This window comes from Phoca vitulina, unplaced genomic scaffold (assembly GCF_004348235.1).
Source record: "Phoca vitulina isolate PV1807 unplaced genomic scaffold, GSC_HSeal_1.0 scaffold19, whole genome shotgun sequence".
NCBI classification, from domain to species: domain Eukaryota; kingdom Metazoa; phylum Chordata; class Mammalia; order Carnivora; family Phocidae; genus Phoca; species Phoca vitulina.
This window is the reverse complement of record NW_022589722.1, coordinates 24,000,442-24,023,923: the sequence shown is the minus strand read 5'-3', so window position 1 is coordinate 24,023,923 and position 23,482 is coordinate 24,000,442. Positions and strand designations below refer to the sequence as shown.

General features: G+C 56.4%; 1 protein-coding gene across 1 annotated transcript; it reads left to right on the top strand.

Moving 5' to 3' along the window:
• Nucleotides 1-921: 921 nt before the first annotated feature.
• IL2RB (interleukin 2 receptor subunit beta) lies at nt 922-16,469 on the top strand. Its single transcript, XM_032416703.1, has 10 exons — nt 922-1,014; nt 4,227-4,347; nt 4,808-4,922; nt 5,755-5,833; nt 7,915-8,020; nt 9,429-9,577; nt 10,647-10,806; nt 11,257-11,377; nt 12,780-12,864; nt 15,514-16,469. The coding sequence occupies exons 2-10, from the start codon at nt 4,251-4,253 to the stop codon at nt 16,267-16,269; spliced, it is 1,668 nt and encodes a 555-aa protein (XP_032272594.1). The 5' UTR covers nt 922-1,014; nt 4,227-4,250; the 3' UTR covers nt 16,270-16,469.
• Nucleotides 16,470-23,482: the final 7,013 nt, after the last annotated feature.

The following is a 23,482-nucleotide window of genomic DNA, read 5'->3' as shown; positions in this document are numbered from 1 at the left end:
TCCTCAGGGCTGTCAGTGCTGCTCTTCCTTCCATGCAGATCGGAGGTTCTGTGGAACTGCTTATCAGAAACCCCCTCTGAGGCAGAGTCATCAAAATCAGGAGAAAGAGAATGCAGAGCTGCTGCTTCTGGGTGCTGGATGGAACTTCACGGGCCCCTGGGCCTGGGACACTGCGCATGACTAGGTGTGTGCCTTTCTAAAGAGGGGCCCCCAATTTCTCATCATTTGAGAAAAAAGTCCTGAGCGTGGGGTGGCGTGGGAAGGCTTAGGAACCATGGCTTGAAAGGAAAAGGAAGGTTCTAGAATGTTCAATAAAAGGCCATCAAACTGTCTGCAGAGCCCTGGAACATGGTCCCCTCCAAATGCTAAACTAAGTAAGGGGCTCCCTGGAAGGCTGGGTGAAAAGGGAGGTGTGATAGGTGTGAGAGGGAGGTGGGATAGGTGTGAGAAGCACTGGGGACACCTCAAAGGACATGTTTGTGTGAGGCCTGGGTGTTAGTGGCTGTGTGTGTGTGAGACTGGATGAAGGTGTCAGAGGCTTGAAGCGGCCCGTGTGAGATGGGCTGGGGTGGCGGAGGAGGGAAAAGAAGGGGCTGCACCCCCTCGGGCTCCTATGGGCAGCAAGGCGCCTATCTGAGAGGCACCGGGCATGTGCACGTGTGCGTGTGTGAGTGCACGCGCGCGTGTGTGAGTGTGTCTGCTACCAAGACACCCACACTGCCCCCCCTAACCCCGCGGAGGAGGGAGATCTTTATCTGGTCCCCTAGGTGCTTCAGGAGTTTCAGAGTTTCTCACCAGCCTGCTCTCTCCCCGTCCCCACCCCAGGCCTTGCCCCCTCCATCCTCTGCACAGGAAGTGGGCTGGCCCTGGGGTTTTAGTCTTTGCCGGCCTCATCAGCCAGCTACTACCTGGGCTGCCTCGGTCGGAGTCGGAGCAGGGCCCTGGGGAGATGGCTGTGGACCCAGCAGTGGAGAGATCCCAAGAGTGTGCGCGGCAGCCCCATGTTTCAGCCAGGTGACTTTGCCCTCACCCTGCCCCCGTCTGGTTCTCGGTGACCTGCGGGGGCTCCCTCTCGGCCCTGCCACCAGCCCGGGGCTGGAAGTGAAGGTCATGGGACAACTTTCAGCTCTCACTTAGATGCCCCAGGAGATTCTGCCGGAACTTCCATCTCCGAGCCCTCCCGGCCTCCAGCCTTATCTTGAAATCCCTCAAGGATGAGGCAGGTCCTGATCTCATGGCTTTTGGCTTGAGAAAAACCTGGTCCCTAGTTCTGGGCTACCCCTCTTTCCCAGCCCATTCCTGGGGAAGCTGGGGGCTGCTCTGGGACGAGGAGCTTCCCAACCCAGAAGGGGTGAGGAAAGAGGCAGGAAGACTGGGGGGGGGAAGTCAGCTGAGCCCCAGATGGAGGGCACTGGGATGTGGGGTGGGGGGACCCGCGAGCCCCCCCCGGTGGCTGTGGAAGGGGACCCACACTGGGGAGGGACACACACTGGGGAGGCATCCCTGTGTAAAGTGCTCCTTAAGAGGCTATGGGGTGGGAGCGGAGGGAGGGGGCCCCTCTGAGACTTGGCCATGAAGTGGGGTTGCCTCCTCTCCGGGAGCCCTGGGTTGGGGGGCCAGACCTGCACGTTTGAGTCCGGATTTGTCCCTCCCTTGGCCATGTGAGTGGGCAGGTCAGTAGTGTCCCTAGGCACCACTGGAGGGGATGGGACTCCATCTCTGGGGCTGCCCTCTCTCCTGGGGAATGAGGCCTCCTGCCCTGAATGGTGTTAGGAGCACCGCAGGGGTGGGGTGGGGTGGCTGAGGGGCAGAGCCACTTCTGAGGGTCCCCCTTCCTAGTCCCACAGCTGGGATTCCGAGCCCAGCTGGGGAGATGCTCCTGGAGTTAAACAGCAAGAGGCCAGCCCCCCCGCCCGTCTGCCCACCACCCTGTGTGTGTGTGTGTGGGGGGTGGCCAGGAGGACCAGGGGAGATGGCACCCATCACGGCTGGCGGTCTGGCTGCCGTGCTCCTGCCTCTGGTCCTCGCCCCGCCCCCCGGTGCCCCATGGCCCACAGTGTCAGCCCCGGTGGTGGTGGGAAATCAGGTGGTACTGACCCGGTTCAACCCCCGGCTCGGCCGCACTCTGGCCTGGGCAAGAGGCTTACCGGCCTCGGCCTCCTCATCTGAGAAAAGGAGTCATAATGGTACCTACTCCCAGGGTTGCTGTGGGGACCAAATGAGGTGATATCTGCTGAGTGCTAAGGACCTAGGCACAGAACGAGAGCCGAGTATTAGTCACCATCCCTGTCACCATCATCACCATCGTCATCGTCATTGTCCCTGTCATTATCATCTCCTCACTTGGCATCAGATGACTGGCTTTGAGTCCAGCTCCCCGGGCAGCGCTGAGCTCAGTCTTGGCATCTGTCAAAGGGGGGTGACGACAGCCACCTTCCAGGGTTGCGGTGGGGACCTCATCAGTCAGTGAGTGTGGTTGTGCAGCCGTGAAGGACAGGGTGCGTGGGTGTGTGTGAGAACCCAGGACCTACGGTGCTTAGGACTCAGAGGTCCTGCTTGTTCTCCCTGAGGCTGGGCCCGTGGCCTTGAGCAGGTTCCTTAGCCTCCCTGGGCCTCCGCGCCCTGCTCTGCTGGAGGTGCAGCCTCGGCGCCGGCCAGGAGCCCTCCCTGCCCCGACCGGCTCTGGACTAGCCCACGCTCCCCTCCCTGTGCCCTTGGCAATCGTGATGTACGTCGCCGCACCCTTTCTGCTATGAGCGGCGGGGAACTCATTCTAGACAATGCTTCTGCTCCAGCCGGCTCGCCTCTGCTGGGGCTGTGGTTTGGCCTTGACCTTCCTGTGATCTTGCACGCCTTTGCCCCGACCCTCCTCCCCTCATCCTGAGGCTCTATACCAGGTCCTCTCCTGGGCGTGGGGTTGTCTTGGCGGCTGGTGCTGGCCTGGGGTGACACCCTCCAGGGAGAGGAGAGTGCCCGTGCTCCAGGGCCATGATTGAGTGAGTAGAGGGGCACAGGAGGGCTCGCTGGACCCCTTGAGGGTCCCAACGCTGTGCCCTGTGTTGTCGGGGGGGGTTCCCAAGGAAAAAGGCAACCAGCCCCCATCCCCTATCCCCACTGGGGAGCTCCCCCTCCTGCGGGGATGGTGGGCCAGGTAAGGAGGAGCCCATAGGTACCTCTCTGGGCTCCTTTTCGAACCCAAGCCAGACACCTGACAGTTGGCCTGTGCCCTTGCTGGGCCCTGACTCCTCGACTCCAGGGCCAGGAGGCTGTTGGCCTTACCTCTGGGACCAGCGCCCAGGACAGGGTCTGGGCAGGGCCGAAGGACATGAGGGAATAGGCCCTGGGGGCGAGTGAGCTGGGAACGAAATCCCAACTCTGCCTCTTCTGCGCACGTGACCTTGGGGCGTTAATGACTCAGAGCCTTAGCTCCTTCATCTGTGTAAGGAGATAGATAACACAAGCACCCAGCCCCTGAGCTGCTGGGAAGAGAAGATGATCTAGTGTAGTAAAGTGCTGGGCACAGCGTGAGTGCTCAGTACGCCCGAGTATCGCTGGGACATAATCAGTACATGAGTATCAAGCATGTCAACTGTCTCGGTGGTGGGGGAAGATATGGTCAGAGAAGTTACAGGAGCCCCCACCGGGGTCTGGGTGGTCTGCCCTGGCGCAGATTCCACATCTGCCTCTTATCAGCTGTATGACCTTGGGCAGTTTGCTTTATGTCTCTGTGCCTCAGTTTCCCCACCTGAAAATGCAGATAATAAGAGTATCTCCAATAGAGTTCTAATTGCTTCATTTAAAGAGTTTAAGACAGCCTGGCATCTAGGAGCCTCCCGATGAGGGTTTTAGGTGTGATTAAGGGGGCAGCAGGGCAGAGAAGAGGTGAGCTCTAATCCCAGCTCTGTGCTGGCCTCCCTATGTGGACCTGAGCAAATCTTTCCTTTTTCTGGGCCTCAGTTTCCCCAGCTTTTGAACAAGGAGGTGGGCTCACTCAGAGAGCCCTTTCAGCCCTGACAATGTATGGCTCCCTGAATCCCTGAAGGAAGGAAGTATGTGTGGGGCTGAGGGACCAGCAGGTGCAAAGGCCCTGAGGCTGGATGGCGTTGGCTTGGTAGAGAGAAGAACGGGGAACCCTGAGATGGGCAGGGCTCAGCCTGCCTCTCGGAGCGGCGAGGGACCTGGAGCAGGTGTTCACTTGTGCTTTCTCCCCTTCTTCCTCCCTCTAGGGCTCCCTTCCCCAGCTCCCACCCATGGATGTGATGGCAGCTCCTGGTCTGTCCTGGTGTCTGTCCCTCCCTGTCTTCCTCCTGGCCCTGGCCATCCCTCTGGGATCCACAGCGGCGAATGGTGAGGACCCTGGCATCTGGATAGCTGCGCTTTCTCTTGGGAAGGTGGCCAACACCCTTGTAGAACCCCTTTCAGGACCCCTGCTTCTCGGCAGAGGCCTGTCAGCAGGGGCAGGAGGCAGGGGAGGAGGGAGGCAAGGGCAATGGGACCAGAGATCAGGCGTCTACCTTCTCCCTTGGCCCTTCTGTCCTGTCCCTGCTGCACCCATGTGTCTCCCCACGCCAAAGGAAGACACTGGCTTTTCATGCCTGCTCTGCCTCGGCCTGCCCACGGGACCTTGCAGGTTCTGGGGCTCAGTGTTGTCCTCTCTGAAATGGATCCACTGAGTTCCTTTCTGCCCAGCAGGGTTGTCTCCCTCCTCATCTGGTAGGCACAGGGTGCAGGGAGCAGGGTGGTGGGCGAGCCCTGGGGGGCTGTGAACACCCTGCGGCCAGCCACTCATGCCTCATCTTGTCAGCAGACACTTCCAAGCTCACATGCTTCTACAACTCAAAAGCCAACATCTCCTGTGTCTGGAGCTGGGATGGGGACCCGCAGACCACGTCCTGCAAGATCCACGCTCATCCGGATAGACGGTGAGTGTGGGGTTGACCAGCAAAATGGTAGCATCTCAGGATTGGGAGGTGGTGGTTCTTATCATCACTGGTGTTTAGACTCTCGGGATTCCTTACTGGTAGACTCCAAGATGTTGCACTTTGAGAATTTGGACTGATAGGACCCACAGACTCTTGGTATCACAGAAGTCTGGAAAATGTAGGAGTCTGATGTTTAGATTCCTAGAACCAGGGTGGAAGTGAGCAGTGGGGGTCCAGTCTACAGTGGAGGGGCCGGGGACGAGCTAGACAGGGTAGTTTGGGGACACTGGGCTGTGCGGCTGATGGGCCAAGGTTAGAGTCGATTTAGAAGCAAGGGGGTAGTCAGAAAGGGGGCTCCCCAAGCTTTTTGTGAGACTCCTAGGGCAGCTGTGGGAACAGGGGCCTGGGGCATGGTTGGGAGCATGGGGGCTGGGAGGGAGTCAGGGAAGGGTCTGCCGTGATCTGGACATCCTGGTGGCAACAGCAAAGGTGCCTTTGGGTTTGGCCATGGCCTTGGGTAGGTGGTGATTCCGCAGGGTTCCAAAGGCTCCTTCCAGCTCCATGGGAAGACTCTGGAGGGCTTTAGGTGGGGAGGCCAACATGTCCTGAACTGCTTGTTTCTCGAAGATCACTGTGGCTACTGTGGGGCTGGGCTGGGGAGGGCAAGAAGAGGTGCTCGTGATGGGAGGTGAAGCAGGTGGGGGAATGGGGGTCTGTACCGAGGTGGGCATAGAGCCCCGCCCAGACTGGCCTTGCTGCATGGGGGGCCATCCCGACGGCTGGCTCTGGGGGTCCCTCCTTTTGTCCTAAGGAGGTTCTTTTGCCTTGAAAGGCCTTGGAACAAATCCTGTGAGCTGCTCCCGATGAGCCTGGCATTCTGGGCCTGTCACCTGGTCCTTGGATCCCCAGATGTGAGTAATGGGAGCTGAGAAGAGAGCCCCGGGGAGGGCAGGTGCAGAGGGGGGTCCTTGCAGGGGCAGAGCTGGGGCCCAGCGAGCCCAGTGGCTTTGGCTACACACCGCGGCACGGCAGCCTGCCCGGGGCAAGAGAGGCGGAAGGAAGCAGGGCAGCGTCCGAAGGCCAGAACTCAGGGCCGACTGGGGGTTGAGGGATCTGTGGTCCGAGATGCTCAGTCATTCTGCCTCTGCTTCAACGCCTCCCCCCACGCTTTGTGGGTCCTGTGACACTTCTGTACTCCTCATCAGGTGGGGGGGGCGCCCACCAATGACAACACCCCCTCTGACTCTTCCCAAGGTCTTGGCAAGTGCAGGGCAGCGTGGGCTAAAAAGTGCGGATCCCAGAGCTGAAGGTCTGGGGGCCAGCCCTGGCTCCGTCGTAACACCCGCTGGGTGACATCCGGCAACTGCTGAGTCCTAGGCTGCCCTTCTCGAAATGGCAAGAATGATGGCACCTGCCTCATAGAGCTGTCCTGTGGGTTAAAGCACTAGGCACCCCACCCAGAACAGAGCATGCACTTGATTTTGTAGTCCATGGATCCTTGTGACTTTGTGGGTGGGCCCCAGCACTGTCCCCTTCTTGTCAGTGAGGAAACTGAGGCTCAGAGAGGCCCTGCCAGGGAGGGGAGAGAGCTGCAATTGAAGCCTCTAGACGGGCTGCCTCTAGATGTGCGTGCGGCCACGTCCATGCGGGCGTGCAGCAGATTATTGTCTGTCACGCCCTCCTCGGCAGCGACGGACACCAGGGCTGCCCAGACCACATTTTCCAGCCGTCATCAGGTTGTACCCATTCTTAAGGGGCAGGTGGATGTGGAGATGGGCTCACACGGCTGGAACCAGACAGCTGTGCCTGTCCCCGTGAGCTCTGCAGAGGGTCTGCCTTCAGATCCTGGCCCCACCGTTTCCTAGCTGTGCGACCTCAGGCAAGGCCCAGCCTCTCGGAGCTTCAGCCTTCTCAGCTGCAGGATGAGAAGAGCCACAGTGCCTGTCCCATAGGCTGATGGGAGAGTTAAATGAGAGAACGTGTGTCCAGCACGCAGAAGAGCTCCTGGGACGGAGGAAGAGCCCAGCACAATGTATTCCTGGCATCTTTACAACGACTATGATCATGCTAATAATGACGATAATACCATCATTGTCTGGAAACATCAGGCCCCCAGAGCAGCCAGACACAGGCAGGGGCAGGGTCCTTGGGGTGGAGAGGGAGGAATTATTCCCAGCTCTGGGGACTCTGATGATCAGGTTCAAGGTTTGCTCACGGTAGGCCCTGTGGCAGGTAGGTCAGAGGGACTGTGCCCGGGGTCCTGCACCTGAAAACACCCTTTTGGAACCCAGAGCACAGATCTGGAGAGGACCTGAGGCCCAGGGCCGCGGCTCTGTGGGGGCAGCGGATGCAGAGGCCTGGCTTTGAATCCGGACTCCCCTGCTGACCACATGTGTGACTTCGGGCTTCTCATGTGCATCATGAGGATGGATTGCTATGAGAATCGGCCAGAGAGGTGCCTAAGGCACCTGAGCAGCGCCTGCCCGCAGGAGATGCTCACCGCCTGGCCATTTCCTTCCCAAAAAAGTCAGGATGTGGGAATGGGGAGAGATAGGCTTTGACACTCAAAACTATTACACAGGTACAGTTCCAGACCTGCCTTTTCTTGGGGGCTCATCCTGCTTGCACGTCTCTTGTGATGGGGAACTCCCTCCCTTCTGAGGCAGCTCACTTCACCTTAGATCGCGGGTCAAATTCTGCTTGCTGTCTGTTTTTATAAATAAAGTTTTATTGGTACACAGCCATGCCCATCCTCCTACAGGGTGTCTCTGACTGCTTTTTACAAGCCAGCAACAGAACTGAGTAGCTGTCACTGAGACCGTTTGATGTGCAAAGCTAGAAATATTTACTCTCTGCACCCTCACAGAAAAAGTCTGCTGACCCCTGTTTTAGCTGGTGGGGCTTGTGAAGGCCCCCACTTTTGTTGCGGTCTTGGTCTTCCCTCTTCCCTGTCCTCCCCGCCCCCCATCCCTACCATGTCCTTCCCTTGCAGGCTCAGAGTCTGACTGCGGCTGACATCGTCCACATGAGCGTGATGTGCCATGAAGGGGAAAGGTGGAAGACACTGATGACCCAGGACTTCAAGCCCTTTGAGAACCGTGAGTGAGGAATTGGGAAGGGTGGGGGGACTGGGGCGGGCTAGGAACCTCCCATCCTGTCTTTCTGTCTGGGACCCTCCCCATTCCGGTCTCTCCCCATACCCACGGGTGACCTCTCACTGCCTGCTGCCCTCGGGATGTAGTCCTGGCTCCTTCCCCTGGTATTCAAAGCTCAGGATCTGGCCCTGGCTTCCCAATCTAGCACTCCTCCTCTCGTGGCCTGTATTCCCATCACAACCAAAGGTCAGCTCTCTGAATTCAGCTTGCCCATCCACGCCTCTGAGCCCTTGAATTTGTGGGTGCCGCAGCCAGGAAGGCTCTTCCCACCAGGAAAGTTCCCACTCACCCTTCAAGGCTCAGTGAGGAGTCACCTCCTCCAGGAGGACTTCCCAGACTCTCTCAGCCCATCGTACCTCCTCTTTCAGGGTGTTTATGTTTTTTCAGGGTCCTCACTGCCTGATTCTGGGACTGTCTCCCTCACTGGGCTGTGAGCTCCCTGAGGGTAGAGCGTCTGTCATCCCTATGTCTCTTCTCTAAGTACCCAGCACCAGGCCTTATCCCGGCAGGGCTCTGGGAAGGTGTTTTGAATGACTGGGTGCCCAGCCCCATCCCCAGACCATCTCTAAGGGAGGCCATCTCTAAGGGAGGCCATCTCTAAGGGAGAAAGGGCGAGATCTAGGCAGGGTTCTCAATGCAGCCCTGCCTTAACTGAATGTGGTCTGCCCAGCAGATCATTTCACATCTGAGCCTCAGTTTGCCCATCAAGAATGGGGAGAATCGGTTATCTGCCGGACCCTGGTTGCTGTAAGGAGTTTGTGGGACAGACACAGAAACCACTTAGCACATGCTCAATAGACATTCGTGTAGTTCTACAGAGTTCCAGAATTATAAAAACTTAGGTCAGTTTAACTTCAGAATCATAAAATCTTATAATCCTATAAGGTTACTGAGATTCAATTAAATTACATGAGATGATCCATGTAGAGCTCTCAGATCCATTCTGGATGCGGCCTTGACTTTTTTTCGTATAGTAGATACTTAATCCGGTGCCTATGACGTGCCAGGTAATGCTCCAGGCACCAGGGGTATCTCGGAGAACACAGTCCCTGCCCTCACTGAGCTCACGGTCTGGTGGGGGAGACAGAAAATGAACAAAGAACCCCAAATAGATATTTGATATGTCAGGTGGGGCTAAGGGCTGGGCAGGGAAATAAAACAGGTGAGGGGGTAGAGAGTGGTGGGTGGTGGGGGAAGGCTTCTCCACGCAGGATCTCTGGGGGGGAGGGCACCCAGGAGGGAGAAATAGCAGGTGCAAAGGTAGAGGTGGGGGTGCGTCTGAGCTTTATCCCCTCAGCATGGTGACCCAGCATCCCCTGAGCTCACTCCCCCTTCCTCTCTCCTGCCTCAGTTCGCCTGATGGCCCCCGACTTGCTCCAAGTCACCCACGTCGAGACCCACAAATACAACATAACCTGGAAAGTCCCTCAGTCCTCCCACTACATTGAAAGTTACCTGGAGTTTGAGGCCCGGACAAGGTCCCCGGGCCAGAGCTGGGAGGTGAGTGCGTGGCCCGGCCCCCACCTGCCTGGACTCCTCTTTGCTGTCCTGGTCACCCTGTCCATCCTTCACGTCAGCAAAGCCACGGCAGCCCCCGGGCAGCCCCTGCCGCTCTCTCATACTGCCCGCTCTGGCCTCTCCCTCCCCGTACGTGCCCCCGACAACCCAGGGGTTCCAGCTGGTGGCAGATGCCAGAGCAAGAGTTTACACAGCTGAGGGGCAGGTGACTACCCTCTGAGCCCTGGGAAGCCACCTGTCCGTGCTTCAAACCCAGTGTGCTCCACAGCCACTGGGGTCTGCCACTTCCCCACTCGCTTCCCCACTCCCGGATTTGCTCACTCAACACTTACTGAGTACTTACTAGGCGCTGGGTGCGGGCTGGGCGCTGGGAAGAGGTGGAGGGCGAAACAGACAAGCTTCCGGAGCTCCGGAAACTCACATGGCGGGTGGGAAGGCAGTCTGCAAACTGGGAGACTGGACACTATGGGATATTGAGAAGGGCTATCAAGGAAACGAAATGGGATTCCACATTTGGGACGGCCTGGGGCAGGCTACTTCAGACTGGGGGCGCCACTGAAGCCATGACATGGCCTGTGTGTCTGAAGGATGGGGGAAAAAAGCGAAAAGAGTGACCCAGAGGCGGGAGACGTCTCTGGAAAAACGCTCTTCCTGGTTGCGTGGCAAATAGACAGACTGTAGCAGAGTTGAGCTGGAAGCTGGGAGACCAGCTCGTACCTGAGATGGGGGGAGGAGAGAGGGGAGAAGGGGAAGGGTCCAGAATCGCTTCTGGTTCCGCAGGGTTCCGCAGGTGAAACCAGCTGCTTGGCAGCAGGCTTTGTGTGTGGAGGATGAGTGAGAGGGAGGGGTTCAGGATGCCCTTGGGGCTTGGGGCTGAGTAGTCAGGGATCCTGGGGGGAGAGTGGCGGGGGGTGGGGTGGGGAGGAGGGTGGCTGGCGGGGAGGAAGGAAGGTATTATCTGCTCAGCCTCCCAGCCAGCCCTGCCATGGGAGGTGAGGTGAGCCGTGGAGACCCCTCTGCTCTGACAGACCCCCGCCTGTCTCTGCCCCAGGAGGCCTCCGTGCTGATCATCAGGCAGAACCAGCAATGGATTTCCCTAGAGACACTCACTCCAGACACCCCGTATGAACTTCAAGTGCGGGTCAGGGCCCACCTAGGCAGCCACAAAGCTTGGAGTCCCTGGAGTCAGCCGCGGGCCTTCAGGACGGCAGGTACCAGGGACAGAAGGGGTGGGACGGAGCTCAGATGGGAGGGGATGGCTGGGGTGTGGCCTGGGGGCAGCTGGTGGGGGGGGGCCTGGGAGGAGTACAGGGCTCAGCCCCAGTCGTGCTCACCTGCTATTATTAGCTCACTCATTGTGACCCTGCAGGGTGAGCAGTGTGGCCGGGGTGGGCTGCTCTCACCTGGAAGCCTCAGTTTCCTCGTCTGTAAAGTGGGTACCGTGCTCCCCGGCAGGGCTGCTGTGATGAGGCACGCAATGTCCCTTGTCAGCCCGGTACACAGCAGGTCTGCTGGGCCAGCCGGGACCTGCGAGGGCCTTGGGTCTGAGGTCGGCCTGTCCCTCAGCACCAGGGTGGCAGCGGGGGGATGCTGGAGTGATCTGGGCGAGCGGGGGCGCCTCTCTAACCCCTCTCCCTGCTTCTCCTCCTGCCCCTGGGTAGCCTCAGGGAAGCGGACTCTGTCCTTTTTTTGGTTTGGCTCCATCATCACGGGCGTCAGCAGTGCCTGTGGCTTTATCGTCTTGGTCTGCTTGTTGGCCAACTGCCAGTACATCGGACCATGGTAAGAGCCCTCCCTTCCCGCTCCTTTGTGCTCTCATCTGAGGCACACACCCCCTGCCAGGTCAAGCCCTCGGCTGCTCCCACACCCCAGTGCTCCCTCCGCCGTCCCCAAAGTCCTCCCTGCCTAACACCTGGCTTTTCCTTGTCACCCCAAAGATGGAAGCCCAGGGAACCAGCCTGAGGGGAGCAGGGGAGGGAAAGCCCCATGGAGGCCCCCCCAGAGCATTACTCTTGGGTGTTGAGTACACATACACACATGTGTGCAAATGCCAACTGTCTCTATGTGTGTGTCCTCGTGGATCTCTCTAGGTCCCGGCATTCGTTAGCTTATTCTTTTATTAGTTGAGAACGCCAGCTCAGTGCCAGGCCTGGGAAGACAAGGGCAAACCCGATGCATGCGGTTCCATCTTTATGGAGCTCATAGTCACGTGGGAGAAGGCAGATATTTATAAATCATACACAAATACAATGACACACCATAATAGGATGGTAAAGGAAGGTACTCGATGGATTGGAAACAGACAACGGGGAGAGGAACCTTGGCTGAGGGGTGGCTGGCAGAAGCATGCCCAAGGAAGTGAGGACTCCCTTGAGATCTGAAGGAGGAGCTAACCAGGCAGGGTGGAGGTGGTGGGGAGTGCATCAGAAACAGAAGAAACAGGGTGTGCAAAGGCCTTACATGGGAAGGAGGGAGGAGCATTACAACAACTGAGAGTTCAGGGAGGCAGGTATGGTTGGAGACCAGAAGGGGTGGAGGAGAGGGCCGACCTGAGCCTGAACATCTAGACGGGGGGCAGTCAGGCTTTCTGGGGCCTTGAGGCTATGACCACATTTTGAGGTAGATGCATATAGATACTGGGGAACTCAGCTTGGCAAGCAGGGCATGGGCTGGAATTCAGCACCCACTCAATACCCCCCTAAAACCAGGTGCCCTTAGGCAGTGCACAACCCGAACCACCATCCATGACAGCCTGGATAAGAAGACACACAATCTGGCCTCTCTCCTACCTCCCGCCTCCTCGTTCACTCTACTCCAGACATCTGGCTCTGTGTGGTCCCTGACCACTCTGGTTCCTGTGGTCCCCCACCCCCACATCCTTCTTTTGCACAGCCCTCTGCTTTTCGTTTCCATAGAATGAATGGTCGTGTTGCACCTTTGGTTCGTGTCTGTCTCCCTGTTAGAATGTCAGTTCCTTAAGATCAGAGACCTTCTCTGTCCACCATTCTTATGTCCCCAGGACGCAGTCCAGCACCCTCCCTTACTGGGAATTCACTTGGTATTGATCCAACAGATGAATGTGGAGTGGCTCTGTACCCTACCTTCAGGGCTGTGGGTGCCGGCCCGATACCGTGGCCCCCTTCCCTTCTCATCCTCCTTTTCTCCCTCCTCCTCCCCTGTTCAGGCTGAAGAAGGTTCTGAAGTGCCACATCCCAGACCCCTCGGAGTTCTTTTCCCAGCTGAAGTCAGAGCATGGAGGAGATTTCCAGGTAGGAGTCTGGGGCTGGAAGAGAGAAGCAGACAGCTGGCTCAGGCTGGCAGGGGGGGTGGCCAGAGGTGTGAGTGAGTGGGGGCGCAGGAAGAGTGGGTCTGCACTTTGTGAAAGGAGACAAATACCGAGGTGAGCGGCTTCTGGGCTGGATGTGGGCCCCTTTCCCCAGCTATGGTACCAGCCTTCTCAGGCTGAAGAGCACCTCCCGTCTGAGCCAGACTGCCTGGGTTCTAACCCCGGCTCCAGCCCTTCCTGGCTGTGTGACCTTGGGTGCGTTTTGGAATGTCTCTGTGCTAGTTCGGGGAGGGAAAGAGTGTTACTGTGTGGTTGGGCCTGAGATCATGCCTGGTGCACAGTAAGTGCTCAAGGGGCCCTAGCTAGAATTGCTGTCACCGGTCTGTTGACTGAGCAGGACTTGCCACTTCTCCACACCCTCCCCTCCCCACCCCCCCCCACCACTTGTGCAGACTCTCTTCATGGGCAGTGGTTCCTCTCCCCACTGCAGAAAGCCCTGAGTGGGCTCCACACCCTATCCCCCATGGTAACAAGTCCTTGAGCCGCTTCTCATCAATTGATGCGGAGTCACTGGGAAAGTGCTGGCCCAGATAGTAGTAACACTCTGAGCCCCATTAAACTTCAGTTGTCTCCCCTCCCTGAGCCCACACTTGCTTCAGGAAGGAAGTGTCGAGGGGGAAGGGGGTTGTGGTGGGCTGCTTCTATCACCTTCCCCTCCCCAGGCTCTCTAGATTTGGCGGAGGATGAGATGGGGGTGGAGGGAGATCAGCAGGAGCGCGGAGGGGCTGGAAAGCCATACTGGGCCAGAGGTGTCAAGAGTTGGCTTTGGAGTTCTCCATTATGGCTGATCAGGACCCCTTCTGGAATTCTTTGGAAAACTCCCAAGACTGGGGATAGCTTACCTACAGTTCTCTTGATGTGGGGGAATGTATCTCCTTAAAATTCTTCCTAAAGCCCTAAAGGTAGTGAGTGCCCCATCAACAGAGGCATTCTAGCAAGCCTTGGCTTACTATGTGTCAGAAATATAGCAGAAGGGATTCCTGGTTGAAGGCTGGACTAGATGCATCCTTAGTCCTCTTCCAGGGTGAAATCTTTTTGATTCTATGGGACTAGGACATTTTGAGGTGGGAGTGGGCTCCATCCTGGAGAGGTACAAACCACTCCATCTTCCCATGCGATCATCCCCAGGTCTAGATGCTTGTCCCAGACCTAGGGTGTGGAGAGGGTATCCCAAGGAAGCCCTGGGGAGGCACAGTGTGGTTGGGGATTGGGGCTGGCCAAGAGGGACCCCACCCTCTCCTCTGCATCTGGGGGGGAGGGCTGCTCCTCTCTCTCTCCCCCAGGACCTCTGGCTACCAGGCCACAAGGCCCACTGCCCCCCTGTCCATGGGACCCGGGCGTATGCGTGCCAGTGTGTGAGTGTGTGTGTGAAGAGGGATACATTTCTCTTTGCACCCGCCTTCCACCTCCACTTCAGGGCATTGTGGACGGAGGCCCAGGCCCAGGAAGTGGCTGACCACGCACACCTCTGAGAGGGGCCAGCGAGGCCCTGGCACACCAGTGCTGCCCACAGGCCTGGCCTCTCCTTCTTCTGGTTGCATGCCCAGCACCACCTGCCTGGCTCTGCCCCCTCCACTGCCTCTTCCCGGGCCGGACCCTCCCCCCCCCCCAGACCTGCACTCTCCCTCTCTTCTCAGCCTGCTGGGCACAGGAGTGTGGGAGGAGCCCATCGGGCCTGGTCCCTGTGCCCAGGGGACCCCCAGTCCAGCTGCTGAGGGCTCCCAGGACAGAGGGCTGTTGGGGTTCTCAACTGTAACCACCCGCGGCCCGCATCACACCCCTGAGGGCCTGCTGTCCCTTACGCCTCTGCGGGTGGTCTGCCTTTCACCCTGGGCCAGGGACTTCTGCCTTCATTTTCTTATTTGACATCCTCCTGCTGGCCCACAGTAAGGAAGTTAGGAAAGAGGGGGCTAAGTGTTGTGCAGTTGAGGCTCAGAGAGGTGCAGTGACCTGCCCAGGGTCACACAGTCAGTGAGGATCAGGGCTCTCCAGACTCCAGAGCCACTGGGAAGTGCTCTGGTGGGCACTTTCTTCTCTCTGCGGAGGGACTGTGTGGCAGGTGGGGGCCGCACAGCACTGGGGCGGGGGGTGGAGAATTGCAGGACCATCCGCGCCCATCAGAGATTTTGTCAGGGAGCCTGTTCCCAGCTCTCCCACCGCTGGCTGTGTGATCGGGACCAGGCCACGTCCCCTCTCTGGGCATCTGTAAAGTGAACAAGATGGGCTCCAGGGCCCTTTCGGCTTTGACACTGGTTTGTGGACTCCCACACTTGTGCTGGCCCCCACCCGACACATGGAGGCTTTCCCCCTCTGCCTGGCGCCTAACGTGGTGCCAGGCTCACAGCAGGCGCTCCAGACACAGTCCCTCATCGAAACGACACATCCCCTGGGCACCTATAGGAAGCACCCTCCCTGGGCTGACCCCGAGTGTTCCCCAAGCCGGTTGGGGGGGGGTACAGTCAGGGAGGCCTTCCTGGAGGTAGCAGCCCTGAGTAGACTGCAGTTAGGAGTTGTTGCTGAGAGTCTGGGGGAGGCACCCCCCTCACGTTCCATCTGCTCTCTCTACCGGCAGAAGTGGCTCTCCTCGCCCTTCCCCTCGTCATCCTTCAGCCCCAACACCCAGGCAGCCGAGATCTCCCCGCTGGAGGTGTTGGACCGGGACGCCAAGGCCACACAGCTCCTCCTGCTGCAGCAGCAGAAGGGACCCTCACGCTCCACCGAGACCAGCGGCCACTCGCTGACCAGCTGCTTCACCAACCAGGGTTACTTCTTCTTCCACCTCCCTGACGCTCTGGAGATCGAGGTCTGCCAGGTGTACTTCACCTATGACCCCTGCACAGAAGAGCTCGAGGAGGGCGGGCCCGGGGAGCCCGAGGGGCCTCTCCTCCCACCCCTGCTGCCCCCGCCAGCGGAGGATGATGCCTACTGCACCTTCCCCCCGGGGGATGACCTGCTCCTCTTCTCTCCCGGTCTCCTGGGTGGCCCCGGCCCCCCTAACCCCGCCCCGGGGGGCGCTGGAGCTGGTGAAGAGAAGCTGCCCCCCTCTCTGCAGGAGGGAGCTCCCAGAGACTGGGCCCCCCAGCCCCTGGTGCCTCCCACCCCAGGAGCGCCTGACCTGGGGGATAGCCAGCCACCCCCAGAGCATGCCCTGCGGGAAGCAAGAGGGGAGGTCCCAGCCCCTGGCCCCGGGGAGGGGGTCAGCTTCCCCTGGGCTAGTCTCCCCGGGCGAGGCCAGGTCAGGGCCCCTACCTTCTGCCTGACCCTGAACACCGATGCCTACCTGTCCCTCCAAGAGCTGCAGGATCAGGACCCGGCTTACTCAGTGTAGACCGATGACCAGGCAGGTCACTGCCCACTGTTGTGCCGGGCCCAGGTGAGGGCTCTTTGTCCTCAAGGCTCGTCCACTGCTGAGTCACCCAGTGTCTAGCTACCCCCTGGACATCTCTGCCCCAAGGGCCCCCACCCAGCCCTGCACACTCAGCTGTTGATTTCCAAAACCGTCATTGCTACTCCCTGGTTCCGTGGCCCAAGCCAGGAACTGCAGCGGGTGGGGGCACTGGGACTCCCCTCATCTGCAGTGGAGTCCCATGGCTTTTGCCTCTAAAGCATCCCTCCTCCCCAGCCCTGCAAGGACTCTTCACGGAGAGTTTTCGGGGTTCTCCAGGGATCTTCACCATGTCCTCCTCCCTGGGTTTCCCGCCCCAGTCCCACCCCCTCTTGCCCATCCTCCACAGGGCAGCCAGAGTGCTCTCTGCGAACCACAAGTACGGCTCTGCTGCCCCTTGTTTAAACCCTGCCATGGCTCCCCGCTGCCCTCACACCACTTCTTGGCCTAGCTCTTGCTCCTCCAGCATCATGCTGGGACATTCCCTTCTGGAACCCTCCCAGTGGTCCTACTGAGGCACCAGCAGCTCCCTCATGCCCCCACACCTTTGCACATGCTGTTCCCTGTACCTGCAGTGCTCTCTCCTCCCTCATCTAGGTGACAAACCCTCTTATGCCTCAAGGGTCTGTTCTGCTTCCCTTGAAGGGAGACACTGCTTCCATGAATGAGCCCAAACTTCAAGATTCAGTGCCGGAGGGGGTTCTCAGGGTCATGGGATGGCTAAACAAAGCGGCCCTGTCACTTCACCCTTGGGATCTCTTGTGACCTCGGCATGCTTAGCTCCTGGGTCCCTGCCACTGTGGCCCAAGTACGGTCGCAAATCCCGGGGAAAGTCGACACTGGCTGGATCTTTCCATAGCGGTTTCACAGACTCGGGAGGCCTGCTGCTGGAAAGTAAACGCCTCCCAGTGGCAGGTTCTGAGGCTGTCAGAGAGAGTCTAGACCTTTACTGGAGGGATCTCTAATGCAGCTCAGGGGCTGGCACCCCCGCACCCAGAAGAGCAGCTCGCTCACCGCACTTCACGGTGCGCTTGGCACCCTCATCATATTCCCTGGATGAATTAATGCACTATCTGGGACCACCTTGCTTGGACTCCCTGTGCCCGGCTACCTTCACACAGGGGGCATCATCCCCCTCTGAGGTCACAACATAAAGAGGCGAAGCCCCATGCTCACTAGGTTGCAGAATGCCCATTCCAGCAAGAGCCTCGTCCCCTTTCAGGGCAATCCTCCCCGCAACACAAACACGGACACACGCGGCTGGCCCCCTCCTTCTCGGTGCTCACCACCACCCGTACACGTCTCTTCCCTGTGTCCCTGGCACAGATCACCCCTCTGATGTCTGCCGCAACCTTCCTCTCACACTAGAAGCCTCTGCAAGTAAAAGACTCCCTCCGGGATCACCAAGCTGTGAGTGCGCTGTACCTACACTTATAGGCCCTGCGCCTAGCTGATTGGGTGGGGACCTGACACAAGCCCACCCATAGGCCGACAAGTAGCCTATGAACTGGCTCAGAACAGAAGCTCCACCCAATCAGGGAGGCCGGGCCTGAACTGGCCAATCAGGTTACTCAGTCTTGAGCCTTTTGAACTCAGGGAAAGAGGGAGGTCCCTGGGAGCAGGTGCCTCGGGAGAAGGAGCTGGGAGAAACCTGCCTTCAGCCCCGTTAGCAGAGGGCATCTGGCTCTGCTACCCAGACTCCTGCTGCCAGGGGGGCTGCTGATGTTCGCTCAAGACTGTCTTCCTTATGCCCGAAATAAACTCCCCTTTCCTGAGGATGTCTGAGTCTTGGATCCTTACCACGGAAGAGCTTAATTACCTGGCTCCTTCCCACCTCCTGCCATACGACGCCATGTGTTCCCTGCCAGGAGGCCCCTCAGTCCAGGCCTGAGCATCAGACCCAAGCTCCGTGCCCAGACCCTTGCTCTGTGTCCCAGGGCAAACTGTGAAACCTCTCTGTAAGTCAGTTTCTGCTTTGAAGGGTTCTTGGGACAGTTACAGTTCTCAAGCCTCGGGCATTTGTGCTACATGTATTTTCAATGTACCACCTCTGTTATTGTTTACAAATCCATTCACTTTTTGGTTTAAATACTTTTATTTAAAAAGAAAAATCCTTGTATTGCTTCTTTAAATGGAAAAGCTGATATTCACTATAAATAGAAGGTAACTATAAAAAATAAATACAATAAAATAAAATGTCTCAATTCATTGCCTGCTGGAAATCTGCTCTCTTAGTTTAAAGGGGAGATAAGCAAGTGTTGGGAAACTGTTGAGGACATTCCAGCCAGCACCAAACGGTGAGAAAGCAAAAAGGTTGTAAAAGGAATATCTTTTTTGCAAGTAAGAGTCAGGTTTATCTTATTCTGTGTCTGGGCACCATCCGACATGGTCTCATGGGAAAATAAAAATACAATATCATAAAAATATAATTGATATGTATATTTAATATAATATAAATTAATAATATAGACAGAATACATAATAAATATAAATAAAATGAAATAATATATATATAATTTATATATATAAATTATATTAAAACTCATATATATATATATATATATATATATATATATATATATAATTTTTTTTTCTTCTATGCCTTTGACTGAATAGTTGGACCAGATCGTGGATGGCAATATCTGGCATTCATAAAGCTGCACCAGTGGCAGACATCACTAATCAATTGCACCGACTCACCGCAGACATTGTTAACCGATCATGGCTGTCCTTCTTGTGAAGTTTGAGGACAGCTTTAGATTGTGTAGGCAGGTCCTGATTTATCATAGCTGGCACCTGGTGACATAGCTGGACCAGATCATCCCTCAGGTTCCTTCCACAACTTTCTTTCCAGACTGATTTTCCAGGCAGGGAAAACTGAACCTGAGGTGTTGGAGGCTGGAAAGCCGAGAGGGGCCTATGAGCAGGCACACCCAGGGAACCCAGTTGTCCCCACCATGTCTGACAAGAGACTTTAGCTGGCAGTGAGCAGAATGAGGGGCCGCCTTGCACCAGGTAGACTGATGGGCCAGAAGCCACAGTGTGACATGTCCAGGGTGGATTAGAGTTTGTGCCTCGGGAGATGGGGTAAGGAGGGAGCAGCTGGTAGGCGGGGAAAGGGTGAAGCAGAGACAGTCCTGCCTGGGTCAGATTGCAGGGAGAGGAGCGGCACCATTTGGGAACCAGGCAGCCAAGGGCCCTGGGAGATCTGTCAGCCAGGGCAGATGGTGGGGGCGGGGGGAATGGAGGGGGGGATAAGAGAAAAGGAGGGAGAGGTGGGCGGCCCTTCCAGCCTCTCAGATCTCCAATTTCTTTTTTAAAAATTTTTTTATTTAAGTTCATTTTAATTAATATATAGTGTATTATTAGTTTCAGGGGTAGAACCCAGTGATTCATCAGTTGCATGTAACACCCAGTGCTCATTACATCATGTGCCCTCCTTAATGCCCGTCGCCCTGTTACCACATCCCCCCACCCCCCTCCCCTCCAGCAACCCTCAGTTTGTTTCCCATAATTAAGAGTCTTTTATGGTTTGCCTCCCTCTCTGTTTTCATCTTATTTTATTTTTCCTTCCCTTCCCCTATATTCATCTGTTTTGTTTCTTAAATTCCACATATGAGTGAAATCATACGGTATTTGTCTTTCTCTGACTGACTTATTTCACTTAGCATAATACCCTCCAGTTCCATCCACGTTGTTGCAAATGGCAAGATTTCATTTTTTCTGATGGCTGAGTAATATTCCATTGTACATATATATACCACATCTTCTCTATCTATTCATCTGCCGATGGACATCTGGGCTCTTTCCACAGTTTGGCTATTGTGGACATTGCTGCTATAAACATTGGGGTGCATGTGCCCCTTTGAATCACTATGTTTGTATCCTTTGGGTAAATGCCTAGTAGTGCAATTACTGGGCCATAGAGTGGCTCTATTTTTAACTTTTCTGAGGAACCTCCATACTGTTTTCCAGAGTGGCCTTACCAGCTTGTGTTCCCATCAGCAGTGTAAGAGGGTTCCCTTTTCTCCACATCCTTGCCAACATCTATTATTTCCTGAGTTGTTAATTTTAGCCATTCTGACCGGTTTCTCATTGTGGTTTTGATTTGTATTTCCCTGATGATGAGTGATATTGAGCATTTTTTCATGTGTCGGTTGGCCATTTGTAGGACTTCTTTGGAGAAATGATTGTTCATGTCTTCCGCCCATTTCTTGACTGGGTTATTTGTTTGGACTATATGGTTTCCTCATCTCCTGTCATCTGGTATCCCTGCTCTCTCCCTACCTTCCAGATCCCACTCCAAGCAACTTCCAGGTCCACAGCCACTGAGCAAATTACAGCGGAAACCGTCCATCCTAGGGTGAATAACCTATTGCTGCCCTCTTAACTATTAGCATCCTGGATGACTTCAAAAAAGATCAAGAATTACATTTAGACACTGTGCCAGGTACTTACCAAGCATTATCCTTATCACCTGAAAAGACCCAGCCATGCAGGTGTTATGTTCCCCGTTTTGCAGATTTGGAAACTGAGGCACAGGGAAGTATCAAAATGCAGCTGATGGTTGGTAGAGTCAGGATTCAAAGTCCCATACATTTGGCCACAGAGCTTTTGGCCCTTTGCATACACAGGGCTGCACAGGAGACGATTATATTAATGGAAAAAAAAATAAGCAAAATTCCATCCTAAGCTTCCTGGCAACCAATTAAAAAATGAACACAGCAGCTTGCTTGCCATGATTGCAGTTGTAGTTAAAATCATCCACACCCTTGTGACCCGGCAGCATCGCCTTGAGCTCAGATCCCTGCTCAGCCTCCTCCTTGGTCCACCTGTCCCCCACCACCTGCCCCTCTAATCCTTCCACCTCCTCCGCCAGCTATATCCTGAACTAGCTGAAGTGTCGCTGAGCCTCTCTGGCTAAAGCCCATGTAACATGTCACTCTCCCTCCCCAGTTGAGGAGATTCCTTCAGAACCCTCCCATGCAGAGTATTTCCAGTAAAGACTCTGGCTCCGCAGAGGAGGGTGTGGCTGTCCCTTTACTTGTCTGTGTCCTCCACGGTCACTCCCCCGCCCAGGGCTGAGGTCTCTGTGGCCAGCGCGTGGCATGAGGCCAGGTGCACAGAGGAAGATGGTAAGTCTCCCACCAGCTCCTCCCTCCCTCTGCGTCCTGGCTTCCAGGAATTGTAGACTGGGTACCTCTCCCCCGAACCTGCATCTCTCTCCCCACTCAGCACTTCCGGCCTTGCTTTCCCACAGCCCTGCGCCACCCACCCCCCACCCCCCAGGCCCTGTGATGGGAGTGTCGTCAAGTGTGTCATACCGTGGTGGTGGAAAATATCTCTGAGCAAGCCAGCCAAGGGGATGTCCCGGGGCTGTCACAGTGGCCGGGCCCGGGCGCTGGGACTGAGCGAAGTTTAATCAACAACCCAACCGCCTCCCCCACAACCCCCCAACAACAGTGGCCCTGAGACAGTAGGATGCAGGGGTGAGCGCCCAGGGTTCCGGTGCCCCCACCCAAACTCCCTGTTTGGCTTTGTCCTCACCTGTGATACAGAACTCAGCATCTCGGTCGTTCCTGTTTTACTGGATCGCTGAGAGATTGTGTGCGATACTAGACGTGCTCACACTTTAAAATTAGTGAAAAGCCTGCCCTTGTGAGTGCTAAAGTCCTCCTGGTTCAAATCCTTGCTTCACGGCATTCTAGCTGTGTGGCCTGGGGCAAGTCATTAACCACTCTGTCTTAGTCTTCTTCTCATCTGTAAAATGAGGGTAAGAAGAGTACCTCCTTTCTCCCTCATGGTGTTGTTTTAAGGATCAAGTGAGTTAATAACACAATGCACTTGGAACAGAGCCTGGTGCATGCTAAGTGTTCCATAAATGCAGCTTTTGAAGAGACCCGAAAGGCCTAGAATGTTCCACGGTGGCCCTCACAGGTCCTTGTCCCCACAGCAGTCCCTCCCAGCACCCCAGCACCGGCCACAGGATGTTCGCTGAGTGAATATGCATATTGGTGAACAGGTGAAGGAAGGAAGGAAAGAAGAGAGGAAGGGAGGGAGGACAGGAGAGCTACAGGGAGGGTCCAAGAACCTGGACTTGTATATAAATTGGAACCAACATGGATGGCAGACGGGACAGAGCCTGCAGGTGTTGGGACCTCTCACAGCCCCACCAGGGTTACCAGCAGCCCTGATGACACAAGTTATCCAGAGGAGAGAGGCACTTGGGGGGCCTGAGCCAGTGCTGGATGCTTCCTCTGAAGGGCAGCAAGAAAGCGGCTCCTTGGAGAACCTTCTGTGCCTCCAGCCTTGGAAGGTGCGCCCTTGGATCTGGACCCTCAAATGGAACTTCCTGGAGGGGAGGAGCCTTGGCTGTAACAACATTTTGAGACCAAAAAAAAAAAAAAAATGTACACCTATATGTTGAAACTTGGGATTCTGTGTGCCTTGGAAATTTTTATTGACTGTTTGCCTGATGGCTGTTGTCTTTTTATTTTGTTCTTAAAATTTCATTTTTGGGCAGAGTCCGGGGAGGAGCACGGGACGGGAAACAAGTCATTTGGGTTCTGGTCCCGGGCCAGCTACGGCCTCGCTACCTGACCTCCCCCCACCAGCGTCTCTGGCTCCCAGACTGCAGGGGGGGACGGCACAGTGGAGGAGGCCAGGCTGCGTGATGCATGAGGAGTTTCCATTCTGTGTCCCCAACCGGCTGTGCCTTGAGGTGGCCCCGCTCAAACCGCAAGCCCCTGGTCAGACGCCACTCCCCTGACCTCTGGCTGGGAAAGCATCACGGGGCCCGGCCGGGGCCACGCCTGCCATAAGGGCCGGAGGCCAGGACCCAGGGCTGGGACAGAAGGGGTGAGGGGCCCAGGCGTGGTGGCATGTCAAGGAGGGAGGGACACAGACACAGAAGGGGGTGCATCTGGGGGCTCCGACATCAAGGGGTCCTGGGTTTGAATCCCAGCACTTCCCCGCTCCTTGTGTTGAGAATAAGTAACATCTGCCTTCTGAATCTTCACTTCCTCGTCTGTAAAATGGGGTCAAATGGCCATTTTTCTTATTAGGGGATGAGGCCAGTCCTGTGTCTGGTTAGCTGTATCACAAAGCCACAGAGTCTCCGGGCCTCCATAAGGGTCCCAGAAGCCCTTGGAATCCT